A 27,485-nucleotide genomic window follows, 5' to 3' on the forward strand; every position below is an offset into this window, starting at 1 on the left:
CATATCAATAGTGTATTTTTACCATTTCAGTGTTGTAGTAAATTCATACAGGGTTAAAGGTAAATGTAAATTTGATTTGTTTTACAAAAAACATGGTTTTAAATAATAAGTACACAGTTCAGCTTCCATGTATGATCAAATTGACAGGGCAATTTTCAGGACCAGACATTTAAAAAATAAGTTTAAAAAAAGGAAAAAAAGAAAATTAAATAAATAAACTCTCTCATAATTTTAAGGACAGTCTATATTTATTAAATATATATCATTATGGGATTATTGGGCCAAATTAAATGATTAAGGGGTCTGCAAAAGCAAGGGACATGCATTTCCACCTTTTTTGTAGAATGACCCAGGTACAAAGGAGTATTTTATGAAAGGGTACCGCCTCAGTAACAGCTTTTGTGCCTTTTCTGAGAGTGTACACAGCGCAGTTTTAAGCATCCGTGTTCCCATAATACAATAGCTTATTATTTTTCATTTCCCCATTTTCAATTGTGACTCAGAATATGAATATTCATTAAGGATATTGGAATGGGCAAATCACATCCCTATTGAAGCAAATCTCTTCCTGCTCCTGTAAACCAGCACCTCTCTTCTACTTCAATCACGTTGTTGTTGCCAGCCACAGAGGAGCACCCTGACAGACAAACTATATACAACTTCACACAAGTCTAAGGTAATATGCATGCACACCCACATATAAATAATATAACAACACATTGACCCTGCCTGTACTTTTTGTTTTATATGAAATTTGTTGTGATATGCCCAGATTTTAGGCTATTTGTGTGTTTGCTGCATGATTTGTCTTTGCATTGCATCAATATTCAATAGTTGTGCTTGTATTTGTGGCTTTACTTACAGAAATCCTAAGGTTTGGGTGCTTGTTGAGATCAGTTTTCATCTGCTTGTTATGTGCCTGCCTCAACGCTTGCTAATGACTCATATAGTCTGAGCTATGCAGTCTGGTTTTATATCACATTGGGAATGTCTTTGTTTTTTTACATTTAGTCATTATTATCACTTAATACAAAACACGTAAAAACATAGTGAAACTATTTTAGTTTTAGTTTAGTTCTACAACAGGAAATAAATAAACAAACATCACATGACACATTCCTGTAAAGTGACTGTGCTTGTCTGCATTCTTGCAATTCTGGTCTGTCCTAATGTAATATAAAGTTAACCCAATCAGTCATGGGAGTAGTTTGACTTCAGTATAAATGTCTCTTTCATGGCAAATCAAGACACAACTTGTCTCTTTGTCATGTTGTTTAGCTAAAGCTGTAAACCTTTTTGTCAAGTGCTTCACATTAAAATATTACAATATGTACTGTTAATACAGTATATGGTGCTGGTTCCAGAAAAGTTAAGTTTGGAAAATATAGCTTTAATTTGCAATGTTTTATCAACGCAAAAGGTTGTGTGTTCAATCACACATTGTCCAAGTGTATACTTTGTAAATCGCATTGGATAAAAGTATCTGCCAAATGCAAAACTTTGTAGTTAGTTTTGAACATTCTAACCTATTTACATGTAAAACTTCATTTATGTCAGCTTTTAGATGTTAGATTATTTTGCATAATTTCTGGCTTGATTAAGCATTAAAATACTTAAATATTTCTGTTTTATTAATTTTACAAACATAATTTATGTATATTTTATCTTCCTCAACACACTAAATATTGTCTCCAGTCATCAATGAGTTTTTTAAACATTATTAGAGGAGCCCCTGCACAGAATGCTGGACACCCGCTGGCTACCTTTATCTAACTGTCTGTCAAACTTTGAATATTAGTGTGTGTTGTTTTGTTCCCATTATGTGTTAAAATTAAAAGGAGAACTACATAAAGCAGAGCATTGTGAAACTACATTTAATTAAAAGAGGAAGATTGTTATCACTTGGGAAAGTCCACAAGTTGCATAACTCAATCGGTTGAGTTGGGTCAACAATGACATTTACATTCATGCATTTGACAGATGTTTTAATCGACTTACAAAGCATTCAGGGTATATATTTTACCAGCACGTGTCTACCCTTAGACAAACCCAAGACCTTTGATTTGCTAACTGAGTGCTCTACCAGATGAGCGGTAGGAACAGAAATAACAGAGCAGACTGTGCTATGTAAAAAGGGGTGGTTTCCCAGACAAGGATTATCTTAAGCCAGGACTAGGCCTTAGTTTAATTTTGGAAATAAAACTAGTTTTAACAAACATACCTAACTAAAGACATTGCTTGTGTGCATTTTGAGGCAAAACAAAGGGCGCTGATGTATTTTAAGATTATGTCAGTTCAAGTTGTATTCTGTTTGGACAGCTGTTACATTTTTTTTAGTAGGACTAGTCAAATCCCTGTCTGGAAAACTGCCCCTAAGTGTTTACGTGCTACAAATCATTTTGTTAGCTAATATCTAAGGAGTAGAATGTCACAATACTCTGCTAAAAACAAAAGCCTATTATTGATTTGTTTAACGAAAAGTGTTAGCTTGATACCACAGGAACTGATGTACTCCATTGTAAGTGTGTCACTGCTTTCAAAATAGCAACAGACTAAGGCAGATTACATGAAAGCTTTATTATATCAATGTGTGTCTCTCAAGGGCTAAAGTGGAAATGATGTTCATTTGGTGTCTTCTGGGTCTGTTGACCCTGGTCCCAGTGACTACAAGTACTACCAATCCTGGAGTTGAAGTCAAACTAACTCAGAAAGGACTTGAGTATGGTAAGTGTGGACTGCATAAATAAGAAATAATGTACAGCATACTGGTCTCAAAATAACCCCAAACTGGTTGATTGAGAGCTTCATGTGGAAGTCTTAAATGAAAGGATTTTTTTTACAAATAGTCAAACACTTTGTTTTGACTGCAGGTCGACAGATTGGAATCGCCTCGATCCAGCAGAAGCTCGGTAGCATCAAACTGCCGGATGTAAGTGGCAGCGAGAGTGTGGATCCTATTGGAAAAGTCGAGTACAGTTTAACAGGGTGAGATGAATTATCTTTTCATTTTCATGTTCTTAAAAGTCAAACATCTTCTAAATTCTGGTCAAATGGTGTGCATTGCATTATTTGCTGTACTGCCTGCAGGATTTTATAGTGCCCCTATTTTCCTTTACATGAATTTACATTTCCTTTGGTGTGTAGTGCGTGTTAGTACACGTTAACAATCTGCAAATTACAAATCTCAAAGTCTACATTGAGGTGAGTTATAGTTTCAAACTGAAAGCTCTTTTCTTGGATTACAATGAACACAAGAATTATAGTCATCAGTTTACTACTGTAACAAGTCGACATGGGCTAGATCAGTGATTCCAACCGGTGCTCCCCGGAGCGCCATCTGGTGGGCCGCGTAGTGGTAGACTACTGTACGTTCTGCATCACTTTTTAGAAGAGCAAGATACTTTCAGTTGTTTGGCTTATGCGTCAAATAAAGATGCATTTTAATTCCCTGCATGTGGCGGATCTACCGGGGTGGCACAGGGTGGCATTTGCCACCCTAAATAAAAGCATTGCCACCCCATATGCCACCCCAGCGCTGGTATCCTAATATATATAATATATACCCGAGTAGGCTTAACCAGAAAGGCAATGTAGTTTTGCTCTGCGTGTGTTTAGGGGTGGGAGACACATATCTGACGATGATTGGTATGCGTGTCTTAGAGGGGGTGGGACAACCACATAGCTGATGATGATTGGCTTAATTTCCATCCTTAGCCAACCAGAGGCAGCAGAGTTCACACAAGCACGAACAGTCAGTCCGAGCAGAAAGTCTTTTACGGTGTAAAAAAAAGTCTGCGCAGTCCAAACTTGGTGACTTTGTCGCTAGATTAAGAAACCTTTTACGCCCCATTCAGACAGCCAACGACAAGCAGTAGCAGAGCGACGCGATCTCATTCATTTCAATGGAAACCTGGTGACTTCCGGCGACACGAGCGAAAGTGACCGTTGGCGACCGTATGGGCGTGTCCAGCGACGCGAGAAAGTTAAGAAAAGTTTAACTTTATGCAAATGTCGAGTGACTTTCGGGAGCGACTACCAATGAGAACAAAGCAGTGGAGTTCACGTCATCCTTCTCTCGGCAGTTACTGGCGTGGATGGTACTCATTTGTTTATGACAAGCAGATTTAGAAACGCCTCCTTGAAAGAGACAAGCGACACACAGCGATAACGTCGCTGGTTGTCTGAACGAGGGGTTAGACCCCTTTAGCGACTTTATTAAAAAAAGCGACTAGGACAAATCTAGCGATCTTTTCTGGGGTGGTTGGAGACTTTTGGAAACTGCTGTGAAAGGATGCATCGCCCCATCCAAGGCACTCACATGCAGCCCGGTTCTCGCGCTGCAGTCCATCCCTTCCGAGTCGCACAAACCCGCAACAACAGAGCGATGGCAAGTAGGCTACAACGACCTCAAAAACAAAGGTAGCGGACGCAAGCACAAAGTATAAAAAGCACAAACATTACTTTTCCATCGTTGAGGTGAAAGGCAAGATTGTTTATGAACGTGCAACTTATGCCCATGAAGAAAGAGTCTCTTCACGTCTGTAGCAAGTAATTCTGATCTAATAAAGCACCTCACATCATCACATGCTGGCAAAACATTAGTGGTTTCTCTTTAGTGTCTTTAAGTGATTAAGTTGAGCATCACATCAGCAAATCAGAGTACAGAATACGGTCATATTTTACAGATAAATGTTGCATCGGGATAAAAATACAAAAATTGATTGTTTAATATTGAATGAGGTAGTTGCTTGGTAGTTAAAACAACTGAACTGCAGGTTTGTGTAAGCAGTAAATATCTTTTAAGCAGTTCTTTCTAGAGTTAAGGGGATCGCACACCGGCCGCGCAGCTCAGCGCCGCGCAGCGCCGCGCCGTTCTAAAAAAATGTAACACATTGTTTTCTATGAGTGTACGCACACCGGCGCCGCCAGGTGGCGCCTGTCCGCGCCGCCCAGCTGTGACTCAGGAAGTTGTTCTAATCCCTGTCGCGCCACACAGCGCCACTCACAAGGGGATCGCACACCGGCCGCGCAGCTCAGCGCCGCGCAGCGCCGCGTCGCGTCGCGCCTAGGAGAACTCGGAGGTATTGTAAACCGGAAGTGCACATTAAATAGCGTGAGCTTCGTCAGATAGCGTCTACTTCAAAATGTAAAATATACGTTAGCAGCCAATGTTAATCATTAATGATGTGGGACACTTATGATGTTATTTAATGTTAAACTATGTGAGTGGCGCTCTGTGGCGCGACAGGGATTAGAACAACTTCCTGAGTCACAGCTGGATGGCGCGGACAGGCGCCACCTGGCGGCGCCGGTGTGCGTACACTCATAGAAAACAATGTGTTACATTTTTTTAGAACGGCGCGGCGCTGAGCTGCGCGGCCGGTGTGCGATCCCCTACACAGTTTAACATTACATAACATCATATGCGTCCCAAATCATTAACAAGTAACATTGGCTGCTAACGTATATTTTACATTTTGAAATAGACGATCTGTTTCGACCTCACTCTGACCGTCACTACGGTCTAAAAAGGAATGATCACCTTCGTTCTGCCTATCACCGAGACCATATGTCAACAAAGTCATGTCCATGACCTCCGGAAGCAGAACGACCCGCGTCTATAAATAGCAGAGAATGCTCCCGGTTCAGTCTCTCGCCTTGATCGCCTCATACGAGACCGTGAGTAAGAGAATACGTATTCAGGTAAGAAATTCCTGACTGTTTTCTTGTTGCATTCCACTAATTCGCTACCTAAACGGTGCGGGTGCCTTGTGCCCCCGAGAATTGTTGTGGTTTGTGTATTGACTTATTATTTTTAGGTATATACCTTTCATTTAAACTTATATGCACTAGATTTCTGGGTAATTTAAGTTGTTTATCCGTGTGCCTCTACTGCTGTTCGCAGCCGTGGGCTTTGTGCGAGCCCACTAAGTGCGTTCGCGCGCTGGTGTGGGCCGCCATTTTACCTGTGTTTGTATTTACTGCTGTTTTCAGCTGGTATATTGTGTCTGCTGCTAGTGCTATTTTTTGTTGAATTATTTGGTTGGGGGCTGTTTTTTCCAGTACATTATAAACAGCCCTGTTATTATTGTGTTTCCTGTTCACTATTTCAGTCTGTTAGGTGCGTTTACGTGCTGGTGCGGGCTGTGGCAGTATTTCCCCACACCCTATACCCCTGTTCACAGCTGGTAAGGGGTTAGTGTGTGCCTGCTAAGTGCATTCGTGCGCCGGTGCGGGCCATCATAATACTGTGTGTTGTGCTTTTCTGCTCTTAGGTGCTTTTTTTCGCCTTGAGTGGCGGCTACAATCACACTTTTTCCTGCAATACTCCCCTCTGACACACCCTATACCCCTGTTTGCAGCTGGTGGGGCTAGTGTGCGACCGCTAAGTGCATTCGTGCGCTGGTGCGGCCCACCGTATTACCTTGGCGGATTGCTGGAGGAGGACTCCACGCATTATATTGGGATTCTGTGTTGCTGCAATGGCTTCCCACTACTGCAGGATCTGCAACGCCTCCATGAGTTCCAGGGATGGGCACAGGGAGTGCCCCACATGCCTTGGAGCTGCCCACGTGCTGGAAGACGTGGACAATCCCTGTAGTGCAGCCTGCGATCTCTCCAGGGACGAGCGACGGCGCCGGGCCAGCCAGGTGCGCGGCCATGTGCGTGAGGAAGGGAGCGGGAAGCGGCGCTCCCCTGACCAGCCGTCCCTCTCCAGTAGGCATGGGCATAAACACAAGCGCAAGCGTTCACGTTCGCGTGATCGACAGCGGGATTTCCCCCATGGAGTTACCCAGGTTGAGCCACCCAAATCTGTTAAGCCCCCTGCCTCAGCTGCGGTGGCAGAAAGCAGCAACACGGGGTCACTCGAGATCCTTGCGGCTCTCCAGGCTCTGTCACGGAGGTTGGACAAGTTAGAAGGTAACCAACAGGACTTATTACATGAGGATCCCCTCTCAGCCAGGCCCGAGAGCTTCGGCGAGGAGGAACATCAAAACAATGTAGATGTGTTATCCCTATGCGCTTCACACACAGTGGTGGACGACACCACAGGTGGCGACGACCTCGAAGGGGAGCTATGTTCCAGCTCTGCTGAGCCAGCTGACGGCTCCACGGAGCCAGGAGAGGCCCCTGTCAGTTCCCTGATGTCACGGGTGCTGAGCGCTGCCAAGGTTTTGGGCCTTCAGGGGCCTACATCTGCCCCGGCTCCCGCTGGAGGTGTTTGGGAGGGCATCTCCCGACCTGAACCACGGCCTTCTATACCTGTAGCAGATGACTATACTGCAATGCTGAGGTCATCATGGGGTACAAATTCGAAACGGCCCCAGTTTAATGCAGGTTGTCGCCAGCTGGCAAATGCTAGTTATCCGGTTGAAACTGGACTGGGGAACATGCCACCAGTTGAGTCGCCTATGGCTGCATTGACGTCTCTGGGGTTTTCCCGTGTATCCTCCGATCCACGGTGCCCTCGCAAGGAGTGTGCCAAGACGGACCGTCTGGTCACTAATTCCTTCAACGCATCAGCTCGAGCGGCCCGTATGGGTAACGCTCTAGCCATCACCCTGGCGGCTCTACGGAAGACACTGGGCCCAGACGATCATGATTCCAGGGCCCTGGTCGACGCGGCTCTGTCTTCCCACTCCCAGCTGACACGTGACGTGGGGGATGCGATGGCCTCTGCAGTGCTGTGTCGCAGACAAGTTTGGCTGGCACAAACCTCCCTGCCAGATGCCATCAGACAGGAGCTACTCAACCTCCCTGTGGTACCAGGACACGTCTTTTACCCTGGATTCCAGGAGGTGCTTGATCGGATTGAACGGACTGCAGCATCTAGGGAAGCTGTCCAGAGGGTTTGCTCTAGGTCTGCTTCAACTGCCGGCCGCCCACCTGTCAGTAGGTATAGGCTGAGGCAGCCTACCCGGCCTCCATCAGCAGGTGACAACCCAGAGGCACGGGACTGGCGATTTCGTGCACCTGACCGACGTACAGCCTCAAATTCCAGAATTAAGGGACAACGAGGACCACAGCGGGGCACAGGCAGGCCGCGGTCCTGCATAGGAGTCCCGGGTCGCCCGTCGATTGTCCTTCCCAGCTGTCACGGACCTCCTGGGAAGGCATTGTGCCAGACCCTTGGGTCGTGGCTACGGTGGCTCGCGGCTACCGATTACAATTTCGGCGGCGACCCCCAACGTTTTCAGGGATCAAGATAACGTCCGTAAAAGACCCTGTTTTAATGTCCGTCCTCGTCAAAGAGGTCCAGGAGTTACTTCTGAAAGGGTCCATCTCAGAAGTACCGCCCAGAGCACAGCTCACTGGGTTTTACTCAAAATAAATTATTGTTCCAAAAAAAGACGTCGGTCATCGGCCAGTTCTCGACCTCAGGCCCTTGAACCGATATCTCAAGGTGCTACCCTTCAAAATGGTCCACACAAGGGTGGTGATGCAGTCTATCCAGCAGGGGGAGTGGTTCACGTCCCTGGATCTGAAAGACGCCTACTTCCACGTCCCAATCTGTCCAGAACACCGGCCCTTCCTGCGCTTTGCCTTTCAAGGCAGGGTATTCCAGTTTCAGGTCCTTCCCTTTGGTCTTTCTCTGGCCCCAAGGGTCTTTACTCGCGTGGTGTCAGCTGTGCTGTCCCCCCTCCAGGCTCGAGGGTTGAAGATCTTGCCCTACCTGGACGATTGGCTCATGTGCGCCCCCTCTCAGGAGCAGGTAGTACGAGACACGAGCACAGTTCTGGCCCACATTCAAATGCTAGGCTTCACGGTCAACCACAGAAAGAGCAACCTGCAACCCCGCCAACAGACAGAGTTCCTCGGCATCTTTCTGGACTCGGTAAGCATGACTGCATCTCTCACTTCACAAAGAGCAGACAGCTTGATCAACATGACGAAGCAGTTCCACTTGGGCAGCCTTGTCACAGCTCACAGAGTTCAAAAGCTACTGGGCTTGGTGGCCGCAGCAGCAGCAGTGATTCCTCTGGGCCTGCTGAGGGCACGCCCCCTGCAGTGCTGGTTCAATGCTTTCCATCTTCACCCCAGAGACGACAGGCAGAGGAAACTGCGTATATCTCAAACCTTCATCAAAGCCCTACGCCCTTGGAGCAACCGGGAGTTCATTTTACAAGGTGTCCCACTGGGGGGCCTTCCCCACAGGAGGCAGGTCATCTCAACGGACGCGTCCCTGACAGGCTGGGGGGCTGTCTGGGAAGGAAGGGCAGTGAGGGGCACATGGCAGCCGCTGTGGATGAAGGAGCACATAAATGTCCTCGAGTTGAAGGCCATTCATCTTGCTCTTCAGAAATTCCTGCCAGAGTTGCAAGGCCAACATGTTCTGGTGAGGACAGACAGCACTTCGGCAGTGTATCATATCAATCACCAGGGAGGCACGAGGTCCCAGCGATGCCTCCAGGTGGCAGAGGAGTTGCTGATATGGGTATGGCCTCGATTTTCCTCACTGAGGGCCGTGCACATCCCAGGTGTGGAGAACAGAGCGGCCGACATTCTCTCCAGGACAGGGCCACTCCCGGGAGAGTGGAGGTTGAACACCGACGTAGTTGTTCAGATCTGGATGCGTTACGGTGCGGCCCAGATGGACCTCTTTGCTTCAGCGGAGACAACACACTGCCCAGAATGGTACTCCCTTATGGGACAGGAGGGCAGTTCGGGCCTGGATGCTCTGTCGCAAGACTGGCCAACAGGCTTGTTATACGCTTTTCCTCCACTCCCTCTCATAGCTCAGGTTCTCCGACGGATCAGAGAGGGCCAACACTCAGTCCTGTTGGTCGCGCCACGGTGGCCGGCGAGGCCATGGTTCCCAGAACTCCTCCGGATGCTGCAGGGTCAGCCATGGCAGTTGCCGTGCAGAGCAGATCTCCTGACGCAAGCAGACGGGCGGATTTGGCATCCGAACCCGGGAGCCCTGCGTCTATGGGTTTGGCCCCTGCAGAGCCCATCGATGGACAGCTAGATAAGGCTGTACAGGAGACACTTAATAATGCCAGGGCCCCATCTACCAGAGCTGGCTACGCACTCAGATGGAGGATCTTTTCGGAGTGGTGTTTTGGCTTGGGCATCGAGCCAACGGTTTGTCCCGTGCCACAAGTATTATGCTTCTTGCAGTCCCATTTTGATCTGGGCAAAGCAGCCAGTACGATTAAGGTCTATGCTTCGGCCATTTCAGCTTTTCACCAGGGGGCAGATAACACATCCCTGGGTAGGCACCCTCTGATTAGCCGGTTCTTAAGGGGAGCCCGCCGGTTACGTCCAGGTCGCACTTTGCGGGCACCAAGCTGGGACCTGCCTACAGTTCTGACATCTCTCACTGAAGGTCCTTATGAGCCTATTGCAGACGCAGATCTACGGTCTTTGTCTCTTAAGACAGCATTTCTCTTGGCTCTCTGTTCAACCAAACGAGTCGGGGAGCTGTGTGCTCTCTCCGTTAGTGATGACTGTTTGAGGTGGCAGGCAGGGGGCACTGGCGTGTCACTCTGGCCGAATCCAGCTTTCCTGCCAAAAGTGCTTGATCAGCAGTCCATGAACAAGGTGTTGGAGCTGGCCCAATTCCAGCCTTCCGCTGCCTCACAGGCAGAGCATGACAAGCTTAGCACATTGTGTCCAGTCAGGGCCTTGAAAGCCTATCTGATCCGTACACAGGCTTTAAGAAGAACGCACTCTCAACTGTTTGTCTGTTATGGGGCGGCAAGGCAGGGACTGCCGCTTTCCAAACAGAGGTTATCTCATTGGCTGGTGGAGGTTATTTCCCATGCCTATAAGGCTCAGGGGATACCAGTTCCAACAGGTACAAGGGCTCATTCTACTAGGGGTATGGCTACATCTTGGGCTGCCCTCAAGGGTGTGGCAGCAAGCGACATCTGTGCAGCGGCTTCGTGGTCTACGCCATGCACTTTTACAAGATTTTACCGGGTGGATGTGACTCGACCAGCTCCGGTCGGCGACGCTGCCCTCATGTCTGTGACTGAGCGAGGTTCTAATTGATCCTGGGTTCCTCGCGACTCTGTTGGTATGTGTCATCCCTTTTTAGACCGTAGTGACGGTCAGAGTGAGGTCGAAACAGATCGTAGGTTACGCATGTAACCATGGATCTGTGAGACCGAGGGATGACCGTCACTATCCTTGTCGCTCGGACCATTCTGAGGCGCTCAAGGTAGGAGACTGAACCGGGAGCATTCTCTGCTATTTATAGACGCGGGTCGTTCTGCTTCCGGAGGTCATGGACATGACTTTGTTGACATATGGTCTCGGTGATAGGCAGAACGAAGGTGATCATTCCTTTTTAGACCGTAGTGACGGTCATCCCTCGGTCTCACAGATCCATGGTTACATGCGTAACCTACGTTATCTGACGAAGCTCGTTATGAGAGAAAGAGATGTGTGCCTTTCAAATATGGTTTACATTAATATAAAGTAGGCAAACCTATTTTATTCATATAACAGTCTTTATACCATTATGTTCAACCTTGCTCATCATGGTTACAGTCAGTGTTTTTAGATAATGGTAAGATGTTAACTTAGTATTAAGACAAAGGGTGCTACAGTAGAGATGCAAAGGTTAGCTGCTTGAGTACTTATAGGAACATTTGTTGTTGCATTTTTTATGTTATAAAAATTTGAGGTCCGGTGTATACACCGAATATAGAAAATACAGTCTACATGTAGCCTAATGTTATCATTTCAGTTCAGTGTCTGTTGACTTCCAACAGCAAACCTCAGAAGTAACAAAGTCATCCGAACACAACACCAATGTAAAAGACTGAGAGCTGGAAAGGAGTCAGGACATGTGAAAATTTGATAAAAAAAATCAGGGTTATTCCATCAAATATTCACTTTCAAATTGTTCCTAAAATAAATGTTAAAACATTTGCATTGTGTTGTTAAAAATGTATTTGAACTTGTATTTGAAATGTATTTTGCCCATATTTTTCATATTTTACTTTTTTTTATTGCTTTGACACAGCTGTCAACTCAAACTCCACATTTTCAAAACAGTTAACACACATGCCTAAACAGTGGCACTCATGGTCAAATAGACACATTTTGTTTGCCTAACCGCGCCAAAACATTTAACATATGCAACAAAAGCAAAATATGCCTTGCTCACAACTTGCTCACAAGTATATGAGCTCTTTCAGTCAATCATTACACAGTGTGAATTGCCTGTCCATGTATCAAATTTGCCTTTTTGCAAAAAAAAAAAATGCTTTGATGCATTTTGTATTTATTCCATGACATACATTTTTGTCAAACCATATCTAAAAAAAATATATAAATATATTACAGAGAATACATGTAAACCAAAATACAGTAAAATCTATTGGAGTATAAGACATAGCCACTATTGATACTCAGTCTCTTCTGTCTTGACTATGGGCAACATGTAATATCCACATTACATTCAATACCCCCATTTGCAATGCACCTATGGAAAAATCTTCTTGAATGCCCTATCCTACCTTGACATTCCTCTGCACCTATTTCTTGGGTAGCAGCAGTCATTGCAAGGGCATTTACTCATAGGAATGGTGATTATAAACCTTCCATCTCCAAGCACTGAAGAATTCCTCTATGGTATTCAAAAACGAGGAATAGGCAGGGAGGAACAGCATCATCATACGAGGTTGTACCCCAAAATACTCATTGACAAGGCAAGAGCAGTGGAAAGCCTTAGACCTCCTCCATCCAGGCTGGCAAAGAACCAGGTCAAAGCAATCAAGAAAAAATGTAATTGTAATTTTTTTTACTTAAACACATACCTATAAGACAGGTATTGGTCGATACTCAGAATTCAGGTATCGGATCGGTAATGGAAAAAGTGTATCAGGCCACCGCTAGTCACAATGTATTGTTTTTTTTGTTATTCTGCGTTGATACTATCATTCTGCTCAGCCGCCCCTTGCATCTTGAACTCCCTGCCTGAACATTTGCGAAAACCTCAATCGGTGGACATTTTTTAAAAAGAGCTTAAAACTATCTTGTTCAGGCAGGTGTTTTTAAATCGTCCTTGGGACTTTGTTTTTCACTTTAATTAGTTTAATATGGTCTCTGTAGCACGTTGAGATTATTTTATGAAAAGTGCTTTATAAATAAAATGTATTATTATAAATTGTACATTTAAAAACTAAAAACTTAAAATGGTCTCTTAATTTTTTCTGCAGCTGTATATTTTACCTTAAAGATATAACTTTTCAAAGGTACTACCATCGAGTACTAATAAAGATAAAGTCTAAGTCTAAAAGTCCATCTTTACATCTTCCACTTTAAATGTTGGTTTTTCCATTGGCAGCAATGACATTCCTCATTTATCTACAGGGGTACTACCAGGTGTACCTTTAGTGAATTTAGTAAGGTAAAGGCATGTCACTTCTCACAATGAATTGTTTTTCTGTTATTCTGCGTTGATACAATCATGTTTAGAAAGGTGGTCCTCAGAATGTTTTAAAATGTCTTTGGTGGGCCGCAAGTTGCAAAAGGTTGAGAACCCTCTTGGCTAGATGCACATTATCATAATTCCATCCGTTTTGTGTTTCGGTACTCCCTTAAAAATCCACAGTATGTTTTGCAAACTGTTGTTGAGCCTTCAAAGAATTTGCTACTCACTGTTCAAACATGAGTTTTGAGCTGTGTAGAGTAGCGCTTGCGACTAGTGTTTGTCGTTTTTATGATCACAAATTCAGACATGGTTTTATTATTACATAGTTTCCTTACCTTTCCAATCTGTTACGTTCAACTCAAGTCACGCTGGCAAAGTAAATCGATCAGCTTGGTCATCTGCATTTTCTGGTTCAGATTCAAAGATTTTTTTGAACCATAAATCCCATAAACATATTGCATTAAACCAAATACACTTTTTAGCAACATCATATATAACCCCTTTAAACACGATATTAGACAAAAACAAAGCACACACACACACACACACACACACACACACACACACACACACACACACACACACACACACACACACACACACACACACACACACATATATTATAATATTGGCTAACTCAGCAAAAAAGAACATGATTTGTCCAATATTTGTGCATTTGACAGGATGCAGATTGTAAATCTGGGCCTTCCATCGTCAGCATTAGGATTAGTTCCTGGATCTGGAGTCAGTCTCACAATTGACAATGCCTACATCAACCTGCATGGCAACTGGAGAGTCAAATACCTCAGGATTTTGTAAGTAGAGCAGAAAGATTATTAAAGCACACTATAGAGTTATTAGCAAACCTGCACCATTTTAAAACATCGTAAAACATTAAACAAAGATTTTGAAAATATGTTGAAAATCTTATATATGTGAGTACACAGGAAGGACAGTGGATCATTTGATCTTGCTGTGAGTGGATTGACCATCAGCACCACTTTAGCAATCACGAGTGATGAAACCGGCCGTCCATCAGTCAGCATGACCAGCTGCACATCAACTCTGGGGAGTGTCAACGTCAAATTTCATGGAGGGGCCAGGTAATACTGTTTATAAAACGATTAGTTCCAGTCCTTGATTCTGATTGGTCAATAGCTTGGTTTATTTATGATAAAACACACCTATAACCACTGTATACTCAATTATTTACTGTGAATCACTGCACAGCATCCTTAGCAATGCAAACATATGTAAAAAATTTAGTAACTGTTTTCCAGCAGAAGGAAGACTTTTAGTTATTTTACTTTATGAAATTTGCGTTGATACATATTTTATTTGTATTGTGTGGTAACCGTTTCATAAAAGCAATAAGGTACTTGAGGCTGTGCTGTATCATGGCTGAAGGGGCTGCACTGACTCATGCACAACAACACCCTGATTTATTCACGATACAGCACAGCTTCTCATACTGTATTACTTACCTACAGAACAGTAATTCTTATAGTACTGTAAGTGGATAATAGTTGCTTCCTCTGTTGATGAAAGCAAATCTTTAAAGTTTATTTAACTTTTTCCTGTATTTTTTTACAGTTGGTTATATAACCTCTTCAGTTCCTACATTGATAAGGCTCTACAAAGTGCTCTGCAGAAACAGGTGAGAGGTTTGGACTGTGCTATTGTTTATTGTTAAATGCGAAACCAAAAACCAAAATATGACCAACCCAAAGTTTTAAAACCAAACTCTCTGCTGTTTCAGATCTGTCCTCTGGTGTCTGATTCCATTGCTGATATAAACCCCCACCTGAAAACATTAAATGGTGCTTTAATATATTACCATTAGTCAATTGTTTTGCAGTCTTAACATTCAATAGTTGATATGTACACAGTCAAAACAAAAATACTTTTCTTTTGTTCATCCTTCAGTTGTAGCCGAAGTAGATAAGTATGCAGAGATTGAATACTCTATGGTGGGATCTCCTGTCATCTCTAATTCTTCTATTGACTTTGGTTTAAAGGTAATCATAGGCATTATTAAACAAGCAACATAACATTACTCATAGCAAACACACAACAAAGTATACAGTGGTGTGAAAAAGTGTTGGCCCCTTCCTGATTTTTTTGCATGTTGGTCACACTTTAATGTTTTAGATCATGAAACAAATTTAAATATAAATATACAAAGATAACACAATTAAACACAACATGCAGTTTTTAATGAAGTTTTTTTATTATGATGGCCCTGTGTGAAAAAGTGCTCCCCATACTGCCACACCTGTTCGCAATCAAGAAAACACTTAAAGCAGGGATGGGCAACTGGCGGCCCGAGGGCCGCACACGGCCCGGTGTTAATTCTAATACGGCCTGCTGGACCATATTATACATAATCAAATACTTTTAAAATGATGATATTGTATTAGGATGTAAATACTCCCAACCAGGAGGGGGCGCTAGGTCCCGCGGATCCTCACAGTAAGCATAGTCCCGTGTTTGGGCTTATGTGAAGAAGAGGTCTTCACGGAGTCCGAAAACCCGAGGTCCGACCCAAGACTCGATCAGGTTCGGGTCTAAAAGTTTCATGCGTGCCTCGGACACAGATCAGGTACAATAATCAGGTCTCGGGTTATTTAAAATGAATGTGTTTTTGCCGAACGGACCCGAGAAGCCCTGAACTCTCGCATGTGTGTGTCAATGTCCTTTTCAAACCTCTCCTCTGTTTGCAAGAGCGCTTGCGACATTGTGTGGCTGGTGATAGGTAAATTTTCGTTCAGACAGACATGTCAGATATTTTTTAATGTAAATTGGAGCAGTTTCCTTGGTGTCATCGTCATATAAACAAATGGAGCAGCTCGCCAAATTTGTTGCGAGGCCACCGGGGCTGCAGACTGCACACACGTCAGTTTGGGTCCAGTTGGGTTAAAACCAATGCCACTGGTTTGGGTGACGGGTCGTACTCAGGCCAGAATTGCTCTCAGATTTGAAAGGTAAAATACATTGTTATTAAACATTTTTAGATATATTTAGGGCCCGAGCACCGAGGAGCAGGCCAGAATGGCCTGCACCGAAAGGTGCGAAGCCCTATTGTTTTTGCTCGGATTATTAGGGCCCGAGCACCGAGGAGCAGGCCAGAATGGCCTGCACCGAAAGGTGCGAAGCCCTATTGTTTTTGCTCGGATTATTATTTTTATTATTATTATTATTTTTTTTTTTTTTATTTTTTTTTTACGTTTCGGGGCAATTTGGCGGCCTTAACATACTCAAAAACTCTTGAAATTTTGCACAGACATCAGAGTCGTCGGCCATCAGGTCCGGGCAAAGGCCGGACCACGGGCGTGGCAAGGGAGCTCTGTAGCGCCCCCTGTAATTCAAAAACAAACATTGGGGCACAGATCGGGCAAAAATGTACGCACATGTACGAGAGTTGGTACACATATAGAACTCATCGACCCGAACAACTTTCGCCCTTAAACCTATTAGCTCCGCCCAACAGGAAGTCTGCCATTTTTGATTGTTTCAAAAACGCATGTGATGAACTTTTAAATACTCCTCCTAGGGGATTTACGCGATTGACACCAAACGCGGTGAACATGATGTCGAGACATTGTACTTGCTAAATTGCGAAGGGATTTTTGATATCTCGAACGGTTCTGCCATGGCGAAGCGACAAAGTCATGGCGAAATCAGAGAAACAGGAAGTGTCTAATATCAAAGGCAAAAAATGTCTTATTGTAATGATACGCAGGACGTTTGTTCGTCTGAAGATTCCGAACGCATCGATGTGCCTATTGTGAGTCTCGGGTATAGCGCCACCACCAGCCGCCAGTAAGTGTGTCAGTCACAAAGGTGGATTTTTTTGACAGTTCCATCCAATGTTCTTTTAAATACTCCTTCTAGGATTTTCATGCGATTGACACCAAAAGTGGTCAACATGATGCCGAGGCATAGTAGATGATAAATTGCGAAGGGATTTTTGATATCTCCAACGCTGTTCCCATGGCAACGCGTAAAATTTTACTTTAATTTCAGGCATGTTTAAGGCTCTTGGCGTGCTTAGATTAACCTAAAACTTGGCACACACATCAGAGTTGTCGACTGTTAAGTGTGCACAAAAAGGTCAGACATAGGCGTGTCTCTTAAGTGGCTCACCAGCGCCCCCGTTTGTCTAAAATGTGGGGTTTCTTTTACCTACAGTCCCCAAATGGGTCAATAACAACATGAAATAGCCCACTGATATTTACCCACTTGATGCACTTGCTCACCGTGCATCATTTTCTCGGAGGCATCGTATAGCGGTAAAATAACGTGCGAGGGCCCGCCATCGCTGCTTGCAGCTATATTTATTTTTATTATTATTATTATTATTTTTTTTTTTATTTTTTTTTTACGTTTCGGGGCAATTTGGCGGCCTTAACATACTCAAAAACTCTTGAAATTTTGCACAGACATCAGAGTCGTCGGCCATCAGGTCCGGGCAAAGGCCGGACCACGGGCGTGGCAAGGGAGCTCTGTAGCGCCCCCTGTAATTCAAAAACAAACATTGGGGCACAGATCGGGCAAAAATGTACGCACATGTACGAGAGTTGGTACACATATAGAACTCATCGACCCGAACAACTTTCGCCCTTAAACCTATTAGCTCCGCCCAACAGGAAGTCTGCCATTTTTGATTGTTTCAAAAACGCATGTGATGAACTTTTAAATACTCCTCCTAGGGGATTTACGCGATTGACACCAAACGCGGTGAACATGATGTCGAGACATTGTACTTGCTAAATTGCGAAGGGATTTTTGATATCTCGAACGGTTCTGCCATGGCGAAGCGACAAAGTCATGGCGAAATCAGAGAAACAGGAAGTGTCTAATATCAAAGGCAAAAAATGTCTTATTGTAATGATACGCAGGACGTTTGTTCGTCTGAAGATTCCGAACGCATCGATGTGCCTATTGTGAGTCTCGGGTATAGCGCCACCACCAGCCGCCAGTAAGTGTGTCAGTCACAAAGGTGGATTTTTTTGACAGTTCCATCCAATGTTCTTTTAAATACTCCTTCTAGGATTTTCATGCGATTGACACCAAAAGTGGTCAACATGATGCCGAGGCATAGTAGATGATAAATTGCGAAGGGATTTTTGATATCTCCAACGCTGTTCCCATGGCAACGCGTAAAATTTTACTTTAATTTCAGGCATGTTTAAGGCTCTTGGCGTGCTTAGATTAACCTAAAACTTGGCACACACATCAGAGTTGTCGACTGTTAAGTGTGCACAAAAAGGTCAGACATAGGCGTGTCTCTTAAGTGGCTCACCAGCGCCCCCGTTTGTCTAAAATGTGGGGTTTCTTTTACCTACAGTCCCCAAATGGGTCAATAACAACATGAAATAGCCCACTGATATTTACCCACTTGATGCACTTGCTCACCGTGCATCATTTTCTCGGAGGCATCGTATAGCGGTAAAATAACGTGCGAGGGCCCGCCATCGCTGCTTGCAGCTATATTTTGTTTTGAATTTATGTGTTATTTATTATCTGGATTTTTCTTTTAAGAAATTTTTTTCAATTCAATTCAATTTTATTTATATAGCGCTTTTCACAATTGGTGATTGTTTCAAAGCAGCTTTACATTAATAGAAGCAGTGGAAAGCACAGAAAAACGACAGATAGCACAACATAATACACGATAGTACAAGCAGCTAAATTTGCTGCGGCTATGAATCAACATTATAAGCGTGCGTATTGCTAATGTAACGTAAAGAAAAGGGTGCTAAGTTAAGCCCAAGAAGGCTGCCTCCCCGGGTTGAAAAACCCCCTAGGAGAAAAAAAACCCCAGGCTCAGCCGGGGAAGTAAAAAAAATATTCCTTTAAGACCTGCCTGACAAAGTGAAGTAGACCAAAAGATCCTCAAAAGCACATCATGTTGAGATCCAAAGAAATTCAGGAACAAATAAGGAAGGAAGTAATTGAGATCTATCAGTCTAGAGAAGGTTATAAAGCCATTTCTAAAGCTTAGGGGCTCCAGCGAACCACAGTGAGCGCTATTATGCACAAATGGCGAAAACTTGGAACAGTGGTGAACCTTCTCAGGGGTGGCCTGCCAAAATTACCCTAAGAGCACAGCTACGACTCAAAAGACCCCACAACAACATCCAAAGAACTACAGGCCTCACTTGAATCAGTTGTTAAGGTCAGTGTTCATGACTCCACCATAAGAAAGAGACTGGACAAAAATGGCCTACATGGCACAGTTCCAAGACGAAAAACCGCTGTTCAGCAAAAAGAACATAAAAGCCGGTCTCAGTTTTGCCAGAAAACATCTTGATGATCCCCAAGACTTTTGGGAAAATACTCTGTGGACTGATGAGACAAAAGTTGAACTTTTTGAACGTTGTGTGTCCCATTACATCTGGCATAAAAGTAACACAGAATTTCAGAAAAAGACCCAACAGTAAAATATGGTGGTGGTAGTGTGATGGTTTGGGGCTGCTTTGCTTCTACAGGACCTGGAAGACTTGCTGTGATAAATGAAACCATGAATTTTGCTCTCAACCAAAAAAATTCCTGAAGAACAATTTCCGGCCATCTGTTCGTGACCTTAAGCTAAGGGAAACTTGGGTTCTGCAGCAGGACAATGATCCAAAACACACCAGCAAATCCACATGGCCTTAAAATGCGGTTTATCCTCCAAAACCCTCCACTGTGGCTGAATTACAACAATTCTGCAAAGATGAGTTTGCCAAAATTCCTCCACAGCGCTGTAACAGACTCATTACAAGTTATTGCAAACGCTTGATTGCGGGTTTGCTGCTAAGGGTGACCCAACCAGTTATTAGGTTTAGGGGGCAACAACAAGCACTTTTTTACACAGGGCCATGTGTGTTTGGATATTGTTTTCACTTTATAATAAAAACCTTCATTTAAAAACTTTTAAAAGCATTTTGTGTTTACTTGTGTTATCTTTGATTAATATTTAAATTTGTTTCATGATCTGAAACATTAAAGTGTGACAAACATGCAAAAAACACACTCTTACACTACTGTAAATTTTAATATATGTTCACAACTCAATTTCAAATTCTTTTACATTGATAGGGTGAATTTTACAATATTGGGCAACACAAAGAGCCCCCCTTCTCCCCCACACCTTTCTCACTGCCTTTCCAGAGCAATAATATGCTCTATATTGGAGTATCTGCCTTCACCATCAACTCAGCAAGCTTTGTGTATCACAGCACTGGTGTCTTAAGCCTCAATATCACTGATGACATGGTGAGATTCATTTTAGCACTTAATTTAAAATGGTCAAGAAGTGGTTGGTGTGTTAATATTATAATATGGTTAATATTAATGTCTTGAATGTTTTTAGGTGATTTTGCAAACATGCCATTGGTGCATCCCAGCTAACAGAAAAAAGTTCTAAGAACTTTCCCTGAAAGTTCCCAACGTTCCCAAAAAACGTTCTGCCAACATAAAAAGTGTCCAGTTTTCTTGACGTTCTAAGAACGTTTTTGTGTTGTCTGAACGTTAGAGGAATGTTACATTTTACCATTTTTAAACGTTATGACAGAAACTTTAGAAAATTTGGACAAAAAATATCCGCTGTATAATTGGGACGCACAAACATCAAGGATCAGAGTGTGAATCTTAACCATGGTGACAAATAAATGAAAAAAAAGCATTATTTTTCCATGCTGCAGCGCATGCTGGGAGTCCTGAATGAGATTTGTAATTTGTTGATGCATTGCAGCATGAAGTTTTTCATTTGTTTGTCACCATGGTTGAGATTCGTGCTCTGGTTCTTCGTGTTTGTGCGTCCCAGTTGTGCAGTGGATGTTTTTTGTGCAAGGTTTCTGGGACTCCTTGGTGGCGGACTGCTGTGAAAGAGCTGGATCTATATACATTGTTGGCAGAAAATAAACTTTTGATCTGTAGATGGATTGGGTGAGGATCTTTGCCATTGTGTGCCAACAACCACAGAATTACTCTATTAACTTTGCATGTTCATAACAAATGTGGTGCATTAACACTAGGGTTTAATCCCGAGAAACGGGATTCCCGGGAAATCTTATCAAGACTATTTCCCGATTCCTGGGAAAAGTTATGACGGGAAACGGGAAATTTATATATATATATTTTTTTTATATAAACGTGCGCTAGATTAGATTTGCAGCTGGCTTTTTCAATGACCACTAAGCCAGCCTCAGAGGAAATGAAAGACGGTGACTTCATGAGCATTCTAAACAAAGAGTTTTCCCTCTTCGAAGCCACCAAAAGGAGACCAACCCACCTGCAACAGCTGTTTGATGCTCTTAGCACTATTCAGGCTACATCTGTGGAGGTGGAGAGAGCGTTCTCTATTTGCGGCCAATTTGTTACAAAAATACGAAACCGCCTGAGTCCATCGACGCTCTCTGCTTTTTAAAAGCACATTTCCAAAAAAATTAAATAAATGAAGGGCAAGGTGAGAAATAAAAATGGTTTGAAATGCAATGCTGATAATGTGAGTGACACTTTCGCTTGTAATTGCCCTATTGCGGCAGTTTTACTGTTTATGCGTTTGTTTTAGTTTTTAAATTATTATTTTAATTCTGTTTTACCGTAGGCATGGCTCTGTCTTTAATCTTTCCGTGCACATTTACACATTTCTGAGGGTCGTTTGCTTTTATTTAGTTAAAATTGTTTTATGTTTAAAAGAAAAATATACCTGCCCTAATAAAGAAATTGTTGCTTAACTTGTAAGTGACAGTTTTGCGCGAAATTGCCCTATTGCGACAGTGTTACTGTTTGTGTTTATGCTTTTGTTTTAGTTTTTTAAATTATTATTTAAATTCAGTTTTAGTCTACATAGGCCTGGCCCTGTCTTTAATATTGCCGTGCACAGTTGCACATTTCTGTGGGTCGTTTGCTTTTATTTAGTTTAAATTTATGTTTAAAAGAAAAATATATGAAGAGTTTCGTTGCAAAACGAGATAACCACCTTTGTTTTAATTGTTCAGAAATCACGTTTTTTGGTTGTGCATTCCAATTAATTTCAATTCAACTGCAGTTGGTTTGTTTTGATTTAAACCTTTATAACTTAACAAATACGGCTAAGTAGCACCATAAAACAAAATAATAACATGATAACATTATATTAAACATGTTTTGACAAAAATGTTAAAAATGGATTTATCTCGTTTTGCAAGAAACTCTTCATATCTGCCCTAATAAAGAAATTGTTGCTTAACTTGTGAGTGACAGTTTTGCGCGAAATTGCCCTATTGCGACAGTGTTACTGTTTGTGTTTATGCTTTTGTTTTAGTTTTTAAATTATCATTTCAATTCAGTTTTAGTCTACATGGCCCTGTCTTTAATTATTGCCGTGCACAGTTGCATTTTTCTGTGGGTCGTTTGCTTTTATTCAGTTAAAATTGTTTTATGTTTAAAAGAAAAATATACCTGCCGTAATAAAGAAATTGTTGCTTAACTTGTAAGTGACAGTTTTGCGCGAAATTGCCCTATTGCGGCAGTGTTACTGTTTGTGTTTATGCTTTTGTTGTAGTTTTTTAAATTATTATTTAAATTCAGTTTTAGTCTACATAGGCATGGCCCTTTCTTTAATTATTGCAGTGCACAGTTGCATTTTTCTGTGGGTCGTTTGCTTTATTTAGGGTAGTCAAAACGTGTAGCCTATATTTATTTAAAAGAGAAATATACCTGCCCTAATAAAGAAATTGTTGCTTAACTTCGAGTGATTATTCCTCAGTTATTCTAAATTATAGTTTTATAATTTTAAAGATTTTCAGAAGTCACAGACAATCCACCTGGCATTTCGCTACGGCAGGCTGTCACGCACGCAGCTCACTTGATCCGCAGCAGAATTGATCATTGCAAAAAACGTTGTTGATATGGACATAAACTGTGTTTCTTGCCCTAATAATGATACAAATGAAACAAATAATATAAAACATGTTGGGAACGCATATTTGAATGATATTATTGATAAATTACTTGTGCAAAAAAACAGCTATTTCCCGGGATTCCCGGGAAATGAGTCGTCTTTTCCCGGGATTTGATTTGATCTAATTTTCGGGAAAATATTAAACCCTAATTAACACAAAGTTAACACAACCAGGAAAAAATAGCAAGCAAAGAGTCAAGGGTCAAGAGTCCAACTAAAACAAACACTAATCACAATAATGACGACTTAAAATGAAACAAAACATCAACATCTAAACCTAATAAGTGAATTGTGTTTTCTGCAGCGGTGTATTTGCTGAACATTCAGAAATGATGTTTTCTAAAATAATAAAATTCAATGTTTCTCTATCATTTACATAACAGTCAAACAAGTCAATATAATAAACAGTTGTTGTTTTAAACATTGTGTGAACATTAAAACATGACATTGTCATAACGTTTAAAAATGGTAAAATGTAACATTCCTCTAACGTTCAGACAACACAGAAACGTTCTTAGAACTTAAAAAAAACTAGTCACTTTTAACGTTGTTTTTGGGAACATTGGGAACTTTCAGAGAACGTTCTTAGAACTTTTAATTTCTAGCTGGGTATGTGCTTCGCACGTCATGTAAAAAACGTGCCTGCTGCAGATGCGTAGAAAGGGTTGATGATAAAAAAGACGATCATGTTCACAAGATACACACAAGACACTTGTTTACACTTAACTCAGATTACACATGAGATTAAGCAAGTATCTAGCAAACGTGAGCATCTCTTTTATCTTAAACCCATTCGAAGTGTCTGCAGCAAGCATGTATTTTGACATGATGCGTGATGCACATAGGCTCACATGACGTGACAAACACTTTTTTTGATATGACGAGCCACACGCGACGGCTACATACGTTTGACAAGCTTTGCATTCATGCCTTCCTGGAAGTCACCACGCACTAACTGCCTCATTCGTACATGCGTAAAATAAGCGTGTTTAGCTGCTCTTGTCAGCTGGTGTCATGAGCACATGCTGCCATCTACTGTTTGGTTCAATGTTTGTTTAAATTTCTTAGTACTTGGGTATCAGCTGGCATTTAGTACACATTATGGTCCTCAAAATCTGTTGCAAAATACATGTCAAGAAAGCTGACTAATCAGATTGTGACCTTATCTTATGACTCTAGGTTCAGTTTGCAGATTGTGACCTTATCTTATGCCTCTAGGTTCAGTTTGTTGTTAAAATTGTAGTGTGAACATTAAGCAAACCTTTTTTGATCCATACCAAAAGAAACCAAGTGAACCAAACTAAAAGGGTAAACACAACCTAAATATGCTAGAATTAGCCAAAGGTAGACCCTAGAAAGAATGTTAATATGTCATGCTAAACAAATCATCATTTTAAAAAATTGTGCATTGGTCTTTGTTTAAAGCAACACTATGTAGTTTTTTTACCTTTAAATAATGTCTTTAAAATTATTTCAGTTATAGAACAACTTTTAACTGGACAAATTGTACTGTTGCTGCAACCTGAGCAGCCTCCTAGCTGCTACAAGCACACTCTGAAAGTGGCGATGGAGGGTAGAACACACAGCCCCGCCCCTCCCCCTGCCTGCAGAAGAGTGTCTGATACCAGGCACTGTTGCGCTTTTCAACCACATGGGGGAGCTGTAAGTCATGGAAACTACATAGTGTTGCTTTAAGGGAAACTCACTGGAAAAGATATTTGATTATATATATTATTTATTTATTTATTTTTTTGCAGATTCCTTCTGGTTCTCCAATTCGTCTTAACACCAAGTCATTCAGCGCTTTCATTCCTCAAGTATGAAAATAAATAAAAGTCATTGTCTGCTCATATACAAGTTCAAAAGTAAACTAAATCTTGATTTACTGCAGATAGAGAAAATGTATCCTGGTCTGATGATGAAACTGTTGGTTAAGACAGTGAAGGAGCCCCTCATTACAAGTAAACCCAACAACATGACTGTTCAGGCCACCAGTGTAGTGATGGCCTATGCTATCCAGCCCAATGGCACACTGTGCCCACTTTTTGACATCAATCTGGTGAGTGACTGAAAATGGACAGTAGAGGTCTGATGTAAATTTATATTTATGCATTTTATGCAGTATGCATTGAAACCATCATTTTGTATTGCTACTACCATGATTAACAGGAATAAGTGTATATTTGTTTTAATAAGTTTAAATCTCCTTGAACCAACAGGAGGGCAGCATCAGTGCTCACATGTTTGTGACTGAGCTCAAGCTAGCTGGAAATCTGACCCTTAACAAGTGAGCTGTGGAGTAATGATGGCAATATTATGTTTGTGTACAGCCAAATTTGAGCTTAAATGGCTCTACTGACACAAACTGTATAATTCTTTTCAACAGAATTGATATGAGATTAGCAAAAAGTTATGTGGGACAATTCAAGGTAAGAAGTAAAATAAGAAAAGTGTGTTGAAAAAATTACTCCATATCTCAGGGTAATAAAAGTTTTAACAATAGGTCACATCTCTTGAGAATATCTTCACAATGGTTTTGAAATTGGCTGTGATGCCCAGGGTTAATGGTAAGTTTTCTTATTACCGTGATTGATTTCTTACAATTTAAAGTAACAATTTACAAAAAGGTTGTATTTGTTAACATTAGTAAATGCATTAGTTAACATAAAATAACAATGAGCAATATACAGTAGTTTTCATCATTAATCTTTGTTGATGTAAGTAACAATACAATTGTTCATATTAGTTCATGAGCATTAACCCATGTTAACAGTTACAACTTTTCATTTTAATAATGTATTATTCAATGCTGAAAATAATAATGAACTAAGATTAATACATGATGTAGAAGCATTCTTCATTGATTGTTTGTGTTATTTAATGCATTAACTAATGTTAACAAATACAACCTCATGTTAATGTTACACTATTTACTTTTTACACAATTTGTTATTTGTAATTGTTATTGACATTTGGGGAACTTTGCTCTTCTCAGCTCGTTTAGAAGAAGGTTATCCACTTCCTGCTATTGGAAAGATGAGGCTTGCAGAAACTCAGCTTCAGGTTTTGAAGGTAAGCTTGTAGAGTTTGATATGTACAATGTGTATCAATGTGATACAGTTTATGTACTGTCTGTAGAAATGTACTCTTCATAATCGGAAAATTATATTTATATCTTGCCCTAAATTAACTTGTTTTTTTTCCTCACAGGACTATTTGTTAATTGGAACAGATGTTCAATTCACAGAATAAACATCAACTGAAATGATAAGAATTGTATTAATTACATTGTTGATTAATGTATAATATAATAATAAATGTAAAAGTTTCTGCACCTTTGTGGACATCTTGTTGATTTCCAGCTCCATTAGCTTCATATAGTGACTTCAAACGTTAGTCTGAGTTCTTTTGGATATTTCAAGTTTAGTGCATAAATGAGCCCGAACATTACAAATGCTGTTGAGACAACGATTGTTCAGGATTTCCACTCTATAACTCTGATATCTTTGACTGGATGTGAAATAATATCATCTTCCCTGATGAAAAATATGGTCATGGTTGCTAGTTGGAGATCTTGTTCTGCCTCATTCTGCTGTGAAACCTGTCAACACCAATGCATACTTTAATGAAAAATTCTGGGATTTAATTTAACAGATTACTGCATTAACCACACTGCAAATTTTTTCGTTATAAATTCACAATAAATAATTGGATACATTTTGCATGACTTTCACAGCAAGGATTACAGCAATGTTACTGTGTTAGCAATTTACTGTAATGTTATATCTGTGATATTACAATGCATTGATGTAAAAGCACAACTGTATACTGTACCTTCACAGCTTCAATGGCAAAGCAATTACTGTAATATTACAATACATTACTGGGGAGTTACAATCTTTTGCTGTACGTAATTACAACAAGGCCATGTACTTTTACAGTGTGTACTGTGAAAGTAGTGTACAAGTTCACAATAATTTACTGTGAATTTACAATACTGTGGAAATCATGCTACAATAACTTACTGTAAAAGTAATGCAGATGAAGCTTCCATTTATTGTGAATTTATAATCACTAGAGCCCGAACGATATGTTGGCAGTCCGATATTATGCATTTTCCAAACTATCGGTATCGGCATTCACAATGGCCGATAAATCAAT

General features: G+C 41.6%; 1 protein-coding gene across 2 annotated transcripts; it reads left to right on the forward strand.

Annotated features, from left to right (window-relative positions):
* The first annotated feature begins 522 nt into the window (after positions 1-522).
* LOC129427765 (bactericidal permeability-increasing protein) lies at positions 523-26,658 on the forward strand. Of its 2 annotated transcripts, XM_073875743.1 has the most exons (17): positions 589-676; positions 865-933; positions 2,602-2,724; positions 2,871-2,985; positions 14,074-14,205; positions 14,338-14,493; positions 14,984-15,047; positions 15,150-15,210; positions 15,317-15,408; positions 20,477-20,653; positions 25,082-25,141; positions 25,216-25,383; positions 25,544-25,611; positions 25,711-25,753; positions 25,828-25,891; positions 26,320-26,396; positions 26,535-26,658. In XM_073875743.1, the coding sequence occupies exons 3-17, from the start codon at positions 2,616-2,618 to the stop codon at positions 26,574-26,576; spliced, it is 1,428 nt and encodes a 475-aa protein (XP_073731844.1). In that variant the 5' UTR covers positions 589-676; positions 865-933; positions 2,602-2,615; the 3' UTR covers positions 26,577-26,658. The 2 variants fall into 2 exon arrangements, with proteins under 2 accessions (XP_055040468.2, XP_073731844.1); XM_055184493.2 differs by lacking the exon at positions 865-933 and having other exon boundaries at positions 523-676; positions 2,603-2,724.
* Positions 26,659-27,485: the final 827 nt, after the last annotated feature.

Source organism: Misgurnus anguillicaudatus, chromosome 14 (assembly GCF_027580225.2).
Source record: "Misgurnus anguillicaudatus chromosome 14, ASM2758022v2, whole genome shotgun sequence".
NCBI classification, from domain to species: Eukaryota; Metazoa; Chordata; class Actinopteri; order Cypriniformes; family Cobitidae; genus Misgurnus; species Misgurnus anguillicaudatus.